At 41.0% G+C, this 13,290-nt stretch overlaps 1 protein-coding gene across 1 annotated transcript; it reads left to right on the forward strand.

Annotated features, from left to right (window-relative positions):
- Window positions 1–1,044: 1,044 nt before the first annotated feature.
- On the forward strand, window positions 1,045–13,135 carry FAM177A1 (family with sequence similarity 177 member A1). The gene is made up of 5 exons (XM_083620373.1): window positions 1,045–1,275; window positions 3,524–3,703; window positions 8,470–8,536; window positions 10,281–10,378; window positions 11,302–13,135. Exons 1-5 carry the CDS (start codon window positions 1,081–1,083, stop codon window positions 11,512–11,514), a joined length of 753 nt encoding a protein of 250 aa, XP_083476499.1. The 5' UTR covers window positions 1,045–1,080; the 3' UTR covers window positions 11,515–13,135.
- The last annotated feature ends 155 nt before the right edge of the window (window positions 13,136–13,290 follow it).

A 13,290-nucleotide genomic window follows, 5' to 3' on the forward strand; every position in this document is an offset into this window, starting at 1 on the left:
CTGCAGTTTCTTAGAGTATATATTTAAAGTAGATAATTAAATGAGCAAATTAAATGAATTTGGGTATGCAGAAGGTATTAAAAAATAATTTTAAGGAACTGCATAAAGAGGAGTAAGGAAGTCAAACTTTGAAATGTTAAAATGATTGTAAAATTAATGAATGTATAAATTTGAAAAGTATAAATAAAAACTTTTTTAAAAAAAATCATAGAATTGTAGAGTTGCAAGGTATCATGGGTGGGGTGGCCATAAGCCTGGGCGGAAAGCACTTAAATGTCTGGGAAAATCAGGAAGTATGGCAACCCATGTCAGAAGCGTATATTTTAGTAAATTTCCTTAAAAATAACTCATTTTTTAAATTTTATTTTTAGATTTAGCTCAACAACTTTGTTGCGTCCAGATTTTCATTTTTTGAAGTATGGCAACCCTATGGGGTGTGGTGGTGTTTCATCTAGTCCAATCCCCTTGCAATGCAGAAACTGCAACTTAAAAAATCCATGATATGACCACCCAACCTGTCAAGCAAATAGTCTATAGCAGTGAGGCCAAACGTGGCCCTCCAGCTGTTTTGGGAACTGCAATTCCCATCATCCCTGACAACTGGTCCTGTTAGCTAGGGATGATGGGAGTTGTAGTCCCAAAACAGATGCAGGACCATCACTGGTATAGATAAGCAGGGTGGGTGAAGCTGTGGCCCTCCAGAAGCTGCTGAACTCCAACTCCCCTCGGCTCCAGCCAGGAGTCAACAGCAATGGATAATGGGAGTTGGAGTCCAGCAAGCGGAATCCATACTGGAGATGGATAAAGATTTTGTTTGTTTGTTTCCTGTCGCTCCACAAACTATGGACGCCCGACAACAGATGGCACCTAGGCTACCTCGTCCTTTAGCCCTAACTCGCCCCTAACCGAAGAACCGTGGAGGGGGGGGGGGAACACACCTGCCCGCCGGCAGTGGCAGAGAGAAGCTAGCTAGGCCGCCGCCCTTGCCCCCTCTGCCGCTAGAGGGCCCCTGCGAGCGGGCTCTTCCTGGTCTCCTAGCAACCGCCGAGTCCGGGCGGGGCCGCCGGGGCTGGCCTTTCTATGAGCTCACTTCCCAGGGCCTCCGCCCGGGAGGAGGAGCAGGAGGGTTCGGCCTGGCGCGAGCCCCGCTGCTGCCAGTCTCCCTTCGGCTGGGCTGAGGGCGGTGGGAGTATGGAGCAGGGGCTGTCCGCCATCACTCTGTATTGCGCCCCAGCCGCCGTCGCTGTCACCGCCTTCGCCATGGAGCAAGAGCAGGTGAGTCTCTTTCCCCGCCACTCCGTCTAGGGAGCCTCTTCGGCGGCGGCGGGGGAAGCCGCTCACCTGACCCAGCCTCCTCCTCCTCCATGACACCTTCAGCCCGGCTCTCGCCATGCCTGGGTCTCCGCCCTGTCTGAGAGGGGAGAAGAAGGGGCAGCCCTGCCCTCCTTTGCCTGGCGCAAGGGGGTGTGTGCTGCGCCCTTCCATGCTGCAACCTTTGCCCTCCTCACAAACGGGGTCTGCTAAGGGGAGCCGTCTTATATATGTCTTATATATCTTGTCTTATATGGAGGTCGCTGCCGGGGGGCAAAGCGTTTAAAGGCGACTCCTCCATCGCTCCTTGGAAACCACCTACCATTTCCCTCAAGGTGCAACTCGCGCATGCTTTACAGTATTTGCAGCCACAACCCGGCCTGTGGGCGCTGTGCTTTCCCCATTCCCCCCAAAATTATTTGTATGCTGCTGCCACTTCCTCCCCCTCCCCGTGCCAGTCGCGCTTCTTTTTTTGTAGTCCTGTGTTTCCTGGTGGTGGTGATCCTGGGTGTGGTTAGGACCCGGTTCAGTATCAGCCGAGCCTTGGAAAGTGGAGCCCACTGTTGCAAAGAAGGGTTTGTGGAGTTGCTTAAATACGGTCGTTCAGATGGCCTGCACTTTTATAGCAGCATCGCTTGCTGGGAATGCTATCCAGTCTCGGGTTACCTGTGGGCTGGAGGTGTTGCCCATCTTTCCAGAAGAAGCTGGTTACGGGCAAAACCAAAACCGGTTCTCAGCAGTTCTCAAAAAGCAGATTTTTTTAATAAAAAAAAAGCAGTGTCTCATCTGAACGCTTTAGGAGTGAACATGGCTCTGTCTTTTAAGCACCGGAACATCTTCATTTCATGATAACAGGATTGTGCTAAATCTCACGAAGGACAGCTAGGCTTATTTTATTGGTGAAAACACAATCTGAAAAGAATTCTGTAGTGAAGCCGGTTAAACAGTTCATCCTTAACTTTTCACAATTCCAGGACCAATCCATTCTGTTTTACAGGGCTTCAAGATCCAGAATTTTTAGTATTTATAATGTCATCATTTGGATTTAATAAATTAACTAGTAGACTGTTTTTCACATACATATGAATAAATTCACAAATACCATTTATTCATCAAATTATTATGTGCACCATCTACCTTCTGCCTTGATATGCTTTTGTACTTCACACTTATATCAGGTGTTCTGATTTCTTCGAGCTTCTCCTGTAAGCAGATACCTGTTACAAATCAGCCTGTTTAATATTACATGGACAGGCTTTGACTTTCACCTGTGAAAACTTGGCAAAAGCAGTGACACAGTTGCCTTACACGTAAAGGATGCTCTTTACAAAAAAGTACCTTAGGAGGCTAAAGAGTTCATAGAGCTTTTGTTGTTTGTATACTTTTGGCTACAAAAACTCTGATGGATATTTAATAATATTAATACTTGTGTGGCAACTGTAAAGAAGGGACGCTCAATGTTAAATACAAATAAAGGGAAAATTTTAAACTGCCCTGATAGATTTTGTTTACATTCTTTTGCAATAGAGTAAAGAGGCATTAATTTAATATTTACTGAAACAATTTTATGTGGGGTGTACTTTCAGCAGACTGGCTTTCTGGATCTTACTGGTCCTAGTCCAATCTCTGCTCAGTCAGGGATTGCTTGGGTAGCCTTAAGAAAATTTATTGTGTCGCAACCACACTTACTAGCTGCAAATTCAAAATAAGAATGATTTCCCTCCCAGATGTATTGTAGGGATAGATGAAAATACTCTGAAAACAAAGTGCTCAGGAAATAATGGTTATTTTATATAGGCATTTAACAACATGTGGCAGTGTTTATTTATATTTATTTATGAAGCTCCTTCACATGTGTCTCAAGGCAATTTGCAAGCATTCCATAAAATTCATTTAAAATTAGACTTTCCTCTGCCCCCAAATATAATTGTAAAATTTATGGAAGATTATTTTGTGGGGTCTGCAAAGAAGTTGAACTTTCTATAGAGCCGTAATAATAATAATAATAATAATAATAATAATAATAATAATAATTTATTACTTATACCCCATCCATCTGGCTGGGTTTCCCCAGCCACTCTGGGTGGCTCCTAACAATATTAAAAACACAATAAAACATCAGACATTAAAACTTTCCTAAAAAGGGCTGCCTTCTATCCTTCCCTTATCATGTGGACATTTTTGCAACTGACAAGTTGCCCTCTTGTTTCAGTTGCATGCAAATGGCGATAGAGCCTTTGAGAATGTGGAACTTGGAGTCATCGGAAAAAAGAAGAAAATTCCAAGAAGGGTCATCCACTTTGCAAGTGGAGAAACCATGGAAGAATACAGCACAGATGAAGAGGAGGATGAGCAGCAGGAGAAAAAAGACCTTTTGCCTTCTGTTGATCCAGTAGGTTTGTTTCTGAAATTTGTTTTTTTTCCATGATGCATTATGTTACCCAAATGGAGTAATAAAATTCTGTTAACTCTTGTTTATCCTGTTCTGATAAATCTCTTTCCATAGGAAGAGGACTATTTGATTGTCATAATGTGGTGTCTTTTTAAAAATATAGGCAGCAATCATTTTGTGTGGGAGTTCCATTCCTAGCCCCCACATGTGTTGGTGTAGCGTGCATAAGCTTGTCCCGGCCGGTTATGCCCTGTTCTGCGCCTGTTCTGCCCCACCCCTGTTCTGCCCTCTACTGGGTGCAAAAGGACCTGTGTGTTGGCAGCTGCGCGTCAATTGGATGCATGCAAAATGGTCTGTACACCGTTTCAGATCTTTGTCAGTGGTGGACCTTGGGGCCTCAAATTTCAGCAATGCCCTGTGCGATGCCAAGATTTGGCGCCCCTGCCTCTTACACTACATTCTAAATAATAACTGCAGTGTTGCTGTCCCCCGCCCCCCGCTTTGTGCCCAGTGAGACTGAATTGGTCACAGTCCCTAAATCTGCCTCTGTCTCAGTTGGCCAATGAACTTGCAATATGGCGTTAGACAACCTGAACTATTTTAGCCACAACCCTCCACCCCACCCACATCTGAAAGGGAATGAATAAGGGAATGAATCTGACCTTCTTTGCACAGTTCGTACCTTGGATCTTGAACGCCTTGGTACTTGGACGTTTGGCTCCCGAACACCACAAACCTGGAAGTGAGTGTTCTGGTTTGCGAACGTTCTTTGGAACCCTAAGGTCTGACGGGGTTTCCACAGCCAATCGGAAGCCGCGCTTTGGTTTCCGAACGTTTTGGAAGTCGAATAGACTTCTGGAATGGATTCCGTTCGACTTCCAAGGTACGACTGTACCAAGATAATGACTTGGATGCGGAGTAGCACAAATGAAACTCTGCTTGTATAATGGAGTTTTCCCTCCCTCCCTTCCTCCCCCATACACCTAAAAGCAGTTCCTTAGTGTTGGGAACATTCTTGAAAAGTGAAGAATGGGCATTGGAGAGACTGCAGCGGGAGAGATGAGATGATAAAAATTGGGTAGAAGCAAGTGGAAACTCAGAATGGAAACCAATACTTTGAACATTTGAGTGTGCTGTAGAAGTTTATGTGTTTATTTAAACAAGACAAACCCAGGTTTCTGTTTGTATCCTGAGGGGTGTTAAGTGTTCTGTTTGGCATGGCAGTTTTGTTTAACCAACCCTCTTTTCTGGATTTGTGGTGATGATGGATGGTTGAGACAGGGGTAGGGAACATCTGGCCTCCCAGTGTTGTTGAACTGCAACTCCCATCAACCTCCTGGCACTGATAGAAGTTGGAGTTCAACAGCATCTGGAGGGCCACAGGTTCCTTGTGCTAGTGGTTATTCCATAAAAGCATACCAAAAAAAATGCCTTCTGTGCATTTCAGAGAATACATGTGCAGAATAAATATGCTTTCTTTTTTTAGCAATGTATTGGCCTAAATATACTATGTTGTATATTCAGCACAGTGCCATTATATCCTTTTTGGTCTTGTTTGGCCCTCCCAGAGCTGAATTTTTTATACAAACAGACACTAAAATGTTCAACTGCTTCTGTAAGGATTCTTGAATATTGCAATATATTTAGGGGCAAAGTGCTGTTTGAAATAAACATGCAACTAGGTCAACGCCATCAGTACAATTCAGGTTTGTTGCTTTGTGTTTACTCAGTTTCTAGAAGGAAATATTTTACTGAATGCGATGAATTTTACATCAGACATGCCCTGTTACCAGGCCAAGATCTGGCATCCTGAATAGCAATTCTGTCTCTGAACAGAGAGAGGTACTATTGACTTGCATTGTGTTGCAAAGAAGGCAGAGAGAGAAAGATGCTGGAGTGCAGAATGCAACTGTGTCCAAAGCATAGTGGAATAGAATCTGCGAAAAACAATCTGTCCTTTTTACAGCTTCATAGTACACTTCATAAGCCTTCTTTGTGTGACATTTTATTATACAAATTTAAAATGAAATGACTGTAGAACCATCTTCTGTTGCATAACTTGCTTTCACTATAGTATTATTTGATAGGATAAATGTTTGTTTTTATTTATTTATTTGTATACTGCCTTTCATTCTAGAATTGCAGAGCAATGTACAAAATAAAGCAACAGTAAATTAAAATAAAAAAATACATCAATACACAGTAGAAAACATCAATTTAAAATATAACACTTGAAGCTTGGCACTAAAAACCAGCAAATCTTAGGACAAATAAATAGGTCTTCAACAAGTGCCGAAACATCATATTGCGGTACAGCTGAGAAAGGATTGCTGTCACCTGTGGCATATTGTGTGAGCCCCAGCAATATAAATGAGGCAGAGAAAAAGAATATCCCCAGCTGAGCTCTGGTGCCTTGGCAAAAATGCTGTAGGATTTCTATACAGATGAATAAATGGTCTGTTTTCTGACAGTCCCATGTTGATAGCTTATTATTTCAGTTGTGGTATAAAAGGGTACATTTACAAAGACTAGCATCTGCTCATTAAATTTGCCTTGGTGAACTGACATATTAGGAGTTTTGATGGAAACACAGCAGCCTTAAAAAATGGAACTTGGCTGGTATTGGCTTCTTTACGAATAAACGCAGAACCTAAAATAAAATGGTTTACTTCTGGTCTGAAACCGTAGCTTTAATAATACAGACTTATTTCAAAGCCTGCACTTATAAATCAGAAGTACGTATTCACCTACCCCTGTTTATGACTTAATGCAACTACTAAATTTTGTATGACTTTCAGGCACAAAAATCTACATAGGTAGCTAAAAATAATAATAGTAAATGAATCTATGTAGAAGTTCATAACATGGGGGTGGGTTGGGAGTTTTCAGCCGGTGAACTGTTGTTTCACCAGAATGGGCCAGAGAATACAAATGTGCATTTTTCTTCCTTCAGAGATACCTTGGTTTTTGCAAATGAGCATTGAGAACATTTAATAAGTCATTGAACATTGAATAAGTCTGTTAACGTTTGTTCGTGCCTTTTTCTGTAGGCCCACATAAATACCAGTTTGCTTCTAAGGGTCCTGAGTATTTACAATTGCTGTAAGAAGTTGGAGCTTCCACTCACACATTAGGATTTTCCCTTTCCTAAAAAGCCCTGCCAGAAAGCTTGTGGGAGGGGGACCCTTGGACAGCCTTCCTGCAGGGTAAATAGTTGCAGTTGTAAAAGAAATTCAGAAAGCCGGTATGAAAGCGCTTGGGCATACATGCAGGGCTCTTAAGATTCTGAGCCCATCATTTAAGAACTTGATCAATACCCAGAATAGATGAAAGTGTTTGTATTTAATTATCAGTTTCTTCAGGTAAGATTTGAACTAGCCAATCTTTGTGTCAATATAGCTTTAGTTTTGAAACATACCAAGAAGAAAAGGTTTATGTTTTACGCTGCATTTTTATTTACAACAGGATACCTATAGCTTTACTTCCTTGCATTGTTAATGCATATCATATATATATATATCAAGATTTCATTTTTGTAAACTTTCTGGTGTGGCAAATTCTGCATTTGCAATGGCAAATTGGCTCCTAAATGCTATTACCATCTTACATATTGTATCTGCAGAATTGGGGAGGTGAGAGCAGAGCAGATGCTTTGCAGGCAAAAGGTTCCAGGTTCAATTCCTAGCATGTGCAGCTTGTTGGCATCCATCTGTTTTGATTTATGTGGAAATTGTTTCCCATTTGGTTGTGTACTTTTTTTTGGTGTGGTTTATTTATTGTTTATGACTTTTGTAATTATGTAAATCTTGTTGTGCTGTAAGCCGCCTTGAGCATTGTTGTTTTAACTGTGGAAAGGCGGCATACAAATAAAAAATGATGATGATGATGATGATGGAAGAGTGTGCCATTGGGGGATGAGGTCAAACTGTTAGAGAATTAGAGCGCGTGCTGTGGCTAGAGAAACCAATATGGGAGAGAAATGTTTTACTGCAGGTGGGGCAAATGAAGGTGTCTGGTTTTGCTGCTACACATGCACCACTGTGTTTCCATCAGACAATATTGGGATAGAGGGACAAATTATCTGACTTGGTTTAATGAAGCTTTCTATGTTTCTACATTTATGCATATATTCAGAAGCACCAGGATATAAGTAATATGATTTTCTATCTGATTGGAAGAGCTATAATTTCTGCATGTGAACATTGGGAAAAGAAGGCATTGTGTCTTGTTGCCAAGCAAATATATTCAGGGTGGGTATTCTACCATTAGGTGCCACTACAAAAAAGACCCTGTTCTTGGCAGTTTAGCAACCGAAATTCATATCCGTGATATACAATTTAAAATAGAGGAAGGTATGCTGAAGAGATGAGGGCAGTGTGTTTTCAGGTCAATTTTCTTGCTTCTCCCCCCTTCCATTGGTGGTGTTGCTCTTGTTATACCCATCAAGCAATAAAGACATTCAGTGTTACATTCATCAGTAGCCTTAGGCAAGTGGAAGCACTTCTGCTCACGCATGGCTGGACAACTGAATCCCACCAATTCTCCCAACACACTGCAGCCCTGAGGGTTGGGAACAGTATGGGAACTGTTGCAGAGGGCTGTACTATGAAGAGGGGTCAATGAAAATTGGATGCCCTGCTTGTGCAAGCAGAGTACTTCCACTTGCCTAACACCACCATTGGATATAACTTACGCGAGACACATGAAATAAATTAAAAGTCTTTCAGATGCATAACATAAATGATCTTAACCTTTATTTATTGCAGGCAACACTAACTTGGGGGCCCTATTTGTGGTTTCAGATGCTAAGAGTAGCCACATCAACACTATCAGGTATGTATGTATTCTCTGTCTCTCTCTGTCTACAGAAAACAAAGTAAGTTATAATGAAGTGCCAAGTGGTATGAGACTGAAAGGACAGGCATGAAATGAAGTCATTAAAGTGATAGTTAAAGGTAAAGGGATGCCTGACCATTAGGTCCAGTCATGGCCGACTCTGAGGTTGCGGCGCTCATCTCACTTTATTGGCCGAGGGAGCCGGTGTACAGCTTCCGGGTCATGTGGCGAGCATGACTAAGCCGCTTCTGGCAAACCAGAGCAGTGCACGGAAACGCCGTTTACCTTCCCGCCAGAGCGGTACCTATTTATCTACTTGCACTTTGACGTGCTTTCGAACTGCTAAGTTGGCAGGAGCAGGGACCAAGCAATGGGAGCTCACCCTGTCACGGGGATTCGAACCGCCAACCTTCTGATCGGCAAGTCCTAGGCTCTGTGGTTTAACCCACAGCGCCATCCGCGTCCCTTAAAGTGATAGTTACTGATATGCAAAAACCCAAATCATTCCTTAACCTGCAGAAGGAAGTCTAGTGAAGTGAAAGCTCCCATTTACTTGGTTTATCCAGTGTTTTCTTAAAAGTTTAAAAGGAGGTACTGAATACTATTTTTTCCTCACAGAAGTATGTCTAGTGCTGCATATTTCAGTGCCTACACTTCACTATAGCCTGGCATGAGTGGGTGGTATATTACTCTGAAAAAATATATTACAGTGAAACCCAGTCTTCATTTTCTACACATGCCTTCTGTTCTGCTTTATAAGTTGATTAAAAGATGCAGCACTAGGGTACAAAATTAGACAACCATTTATTGCAATGAATGTTATGACCTCCTTTCTTGTTGACTGTTTCCCTCGGCTTCCCATTTCAGTTTATTCCATCATTTTAGGAGGTCACGGGGGGGTGTCTCAGGTGGGAATTAGACAGATTGGGGGGTATAAAAAGTCACAAGAGAAGTATTGCACACATTGACCCACCAGGTTATTATGTGAAGACGTGTGTGTAATTTTTAGACAGACTTAGGATGATGAAAAGCTTTTAGTAAAAGGGCAAGTTTATAGTAGTTTCCCCTGCCCTTTTGCGGGTTGTGTGTGTACACCCGCTTATCCAGCATTTGATGCCTGCAAGCCATACATACTCTGAGCTGAACTATTGTGGCTTCTTCACTTGACTGTAGAGCAGAAGCAGCTCTAGCCCAGTGCCCCATTGTGCAGCGACAACACATCTTACCATCTTTTGTTTTATACATCTAGTTTACCATTGAAACACCTTTGGGCCTGGTGTTTCACTAAAAGGGGAGGTGGAATATCCTTGTTCAGGTACATTTGAATAAAATTTAAACATAAAGCAATCTCTTTTAGTGGGTATTTTCATGAAAAGCCCAAACAACCTTCACTCTGTACGGTTTTAGGTGTAAAGGGTGTAGTCTTTTATTATCTGATCTGTGCTGTCACTTTTTATTTGGTTTCGTTTCCATAGTTTGTGTGGTTCATGTTTTGGCTTGTGCAAGTAGACACAAAAACTAAGGAAGTAGAATAATGGGGGGAAACCCCTTCCTGCTGCTTTGTGAATGTTTCATGTTTTTATACTGTTGTAAACTGCTGTGATATATTTTTATGATACAGTGGTATGTAATCATTTCTTTAAATAACTAAATGTAAGATGGTGCAGAATGCTAATGGGAAACTGCTCACAAGTTTGCTTGGTAAGGCTGCAACATTCATAAATGTGTTTTATTTATTCAGTGTGTGACTTCCTTGGTGAAAAGATTGCCTCTGTTTTGGGAATCAGTACGCCAAAATACCAGTATGCCATAGATGAATACTACAGAATGAAGAAGGAGGTGTGTGCCTTTTTGTACCCTTTTAACAGTGTAGGAATTACAAACAGGTTTACTAAAATGTACTGCATAATAGTCTGGTTTCTTAATATAAAATGGTTTAAAGATGTTATATTTCAGTTCTCTAAAAATCTATCAATGTCAACACATTTTCTTCTATATTAACTTGTTTTCACTCTCCCCTTTAAGTCCATTTGTCAGGACACTTTTTAATGGGAAACTTAAGAGTACATCCCAGATGCAGTCTCTTCAGGAAAACATGCTTGGTTGTATGTACTATTCAAATAGACTTTAACCTACGTTGGCCTAATATTATACGAAATAGTTGCTACAATAGAATGAAGGAATTACGTACATGGTGAGGGGTTTCAGTTAAAACTGAGAAACCACTACCATACATCTGTTTTATAAGTCAACTGATACTCTAATTTGTATTAGGTTTTTTTCTTTATAAGAGTACATTAAGGGTGTTACCCTCTAATTTACATTTTAAGTAGAAGAAATGTTCATTTGTATTTCAGAAGGTAAATGCTTCAGGAAGAACTGGTTCCTAAAGTTGCAAATCCCAGACACTCAACTTCTGTTGAGGCTACTTTGATAGTTTCCTACCATATGCCAGACATGGAAAAATCATTTGATGAGAGGCTTCCATATTTAATGCTGATCTGTAGGAAATGAACTTGGTTTCAAAACAGTATTGCCATTCTTTCTGTTGAGAAGCATGCAGATTGCATTAATGTTTTCTAATGTTAAGTTGACCTTTCCTGTTGGATGGGTACTTAAGAGCTTTGCAATAGTAATGTGCTGCTGCAGTAGTAGCAACAACGTGGCAGCAATAAACGATTTTGGTACACATGAATATGCTCAGGATATATGAATTAATGGAGTCCTGCTGGTTTTACAACATGTGAGGTTTGCTTTTTTAGGAAGAGGAAGAGGAGGAAGAGAATAAGATGTCAGAAGAAGCAGAAAGGAGGTTTCAAGAGCAGCAGAACCAGAGTCAAGAGGGGACTGCTGTCCATACAGCTCAGCCAGAGGCTACAACCTGTAGTACATTTGTAAATCTCAACTTTGAAACAGAAGGAGATCGTCCGCTTGTTGTGGAAAGCAAACAAGATATTACTCCAGTGTCTGCTTAGAACGAGAACGCTGCATTAGAATTCTTTGCGTAGCATCCAACGGTGTCTGGTTGTCACCGGAACAGACTTCTGGTCATGCAGTAGGGTTTCTCCAGCCTCCCCTCCCCTCTGCGCTCCTGAAATCTGCTTTGAATGGCTGTAGTGGGGAGGAGAGGCAGGAGAGGCCATGCCGCTTGAGCAGAAGTCTGCTTGTGTGACATTGGTTATCACACCCCGTTTCTTAATTGTCAAATGTTTGTAGGCTCTGTTATGCATGTTCAGTGGAATGTAACTTATTTCAAAGTATGGTCAGAGATACTTAACGTCTCTTCAGCCAACATCTGTCTAATAAAGGCTAAGACATTTTGCTTAACCTATTAAGATTATGAAATGCAAATAACTGGTCCTGTGATCTATCTATGCAGAACAAGTGAAATGTCTTTCCTGAACATCTGGTGCCTTGTTGACAGTTGTGGACTGATCACTGTGCTTTTTTTTGTTTTAAGGTCATTTTGCATTTATAATGTTACTTACTGAAACCTAGGTGAAAGTTTAGACTAATGGCAACTAATTCACAAGGCATCTTTGTGACTTAGTTTAATTTATTGTCACTGTTGTGTGCGTGTGTGTGTCCAGTCATATAGTTTAAAATAAGGTGACTTTGTTTAATGCCTGTATAAAAGAACTTGTCTGAAAACTCTTATCTCATAAAGGACTGTCCTCTTAAGGGGTCCCTAAAGCATGTTCTCATTGCTTAGTTGGAAGAGTAAGAGTAATATACAGAATAAGTTCACATTGTAATCTCTGACTTTATTATGTGTGTTGGGAAGGATAGTCTGGATAGGAGATGGTATGCTGATAAAATGATGGCTCTAAATCTTGGGTGTAGTAAAAAACAAAAGTAGTGAGGTATGCTAAATTAATTATTTTGCATACCCTTGCAGTGTTTTTTCATTCTGAGTTAAACAGACACTGTTTCAGTGACAGAACTTGATTTTTATATTTAAAATATTTGAAAATAAGTTTGAGAACTGCCTACTGCATGTCAACAAGGGTGGGTTTTCTATCTAGAAAGGATCTTGTCGGCACCCTGACCGAGGACTACTGACAATTTAACTTATATAACGAACCTTTTTTGTGAGGACAATCCACACTAATTCTCACAAAATTCTGCAGCACAAAACTTTGCAGATATAGGACAGGATCCAGATGTCTGTGGATATGTGGCACAAAGAGATGCATGCAGAAAGCAGTACACCATGCAAAACAAACAAAACCTTTTTCGGATGTTGTTACACACTTTAATAGCTTCTTCCACTGTCTTGAGTCACTTTCTTAAAAGCTTGCTGTGCACCTGTATAAAATAGCCAGGAGTCAGGAAGAAACTGTGGACTACAAATTCATGTAGTATGGAAATAGGAAAAGTGTCACAGCAGTAGCCAGAAAAACTGCAGGTATAGAACCACCTCATGGATCATGCCCTTTCCTTTACTGTCGCTATCAGGCATGTGGAAAGGAGGAAGTGTTTAAGTCTTGTCTGCCACACTATTCTTTTTTTATGGGAAGCTCTTCTTAACTTGAGAATGTTGGAACAGCTTTAACTAAACGGCACATCACAACCTTCTGGTGTTTTTTGTTGTTTTTTTTTAAAATCTTAAAGGGAACATCCATTTTGATTTAAGAATCATTGATTCCAAATGCCAGTTGTAAACTATGTGAAGTCTATATTAAGCATCTATTCAGGGCATCACAGTAAATTATTAAGCCTTTTGAGTGCCCAGCTGTATAATTTTCGCC

Source organism: Podarcis filfolensis, assembly GCF_964270895.1.
Source record: "Podarcis filfolensis genome assembly, chromosome: 1".
NCBI lineage: Eukaryota > Metazoa > Chordata > Lepidosauria > Squamata > Lacertidae > Podarcis > Podarcis filfolensis.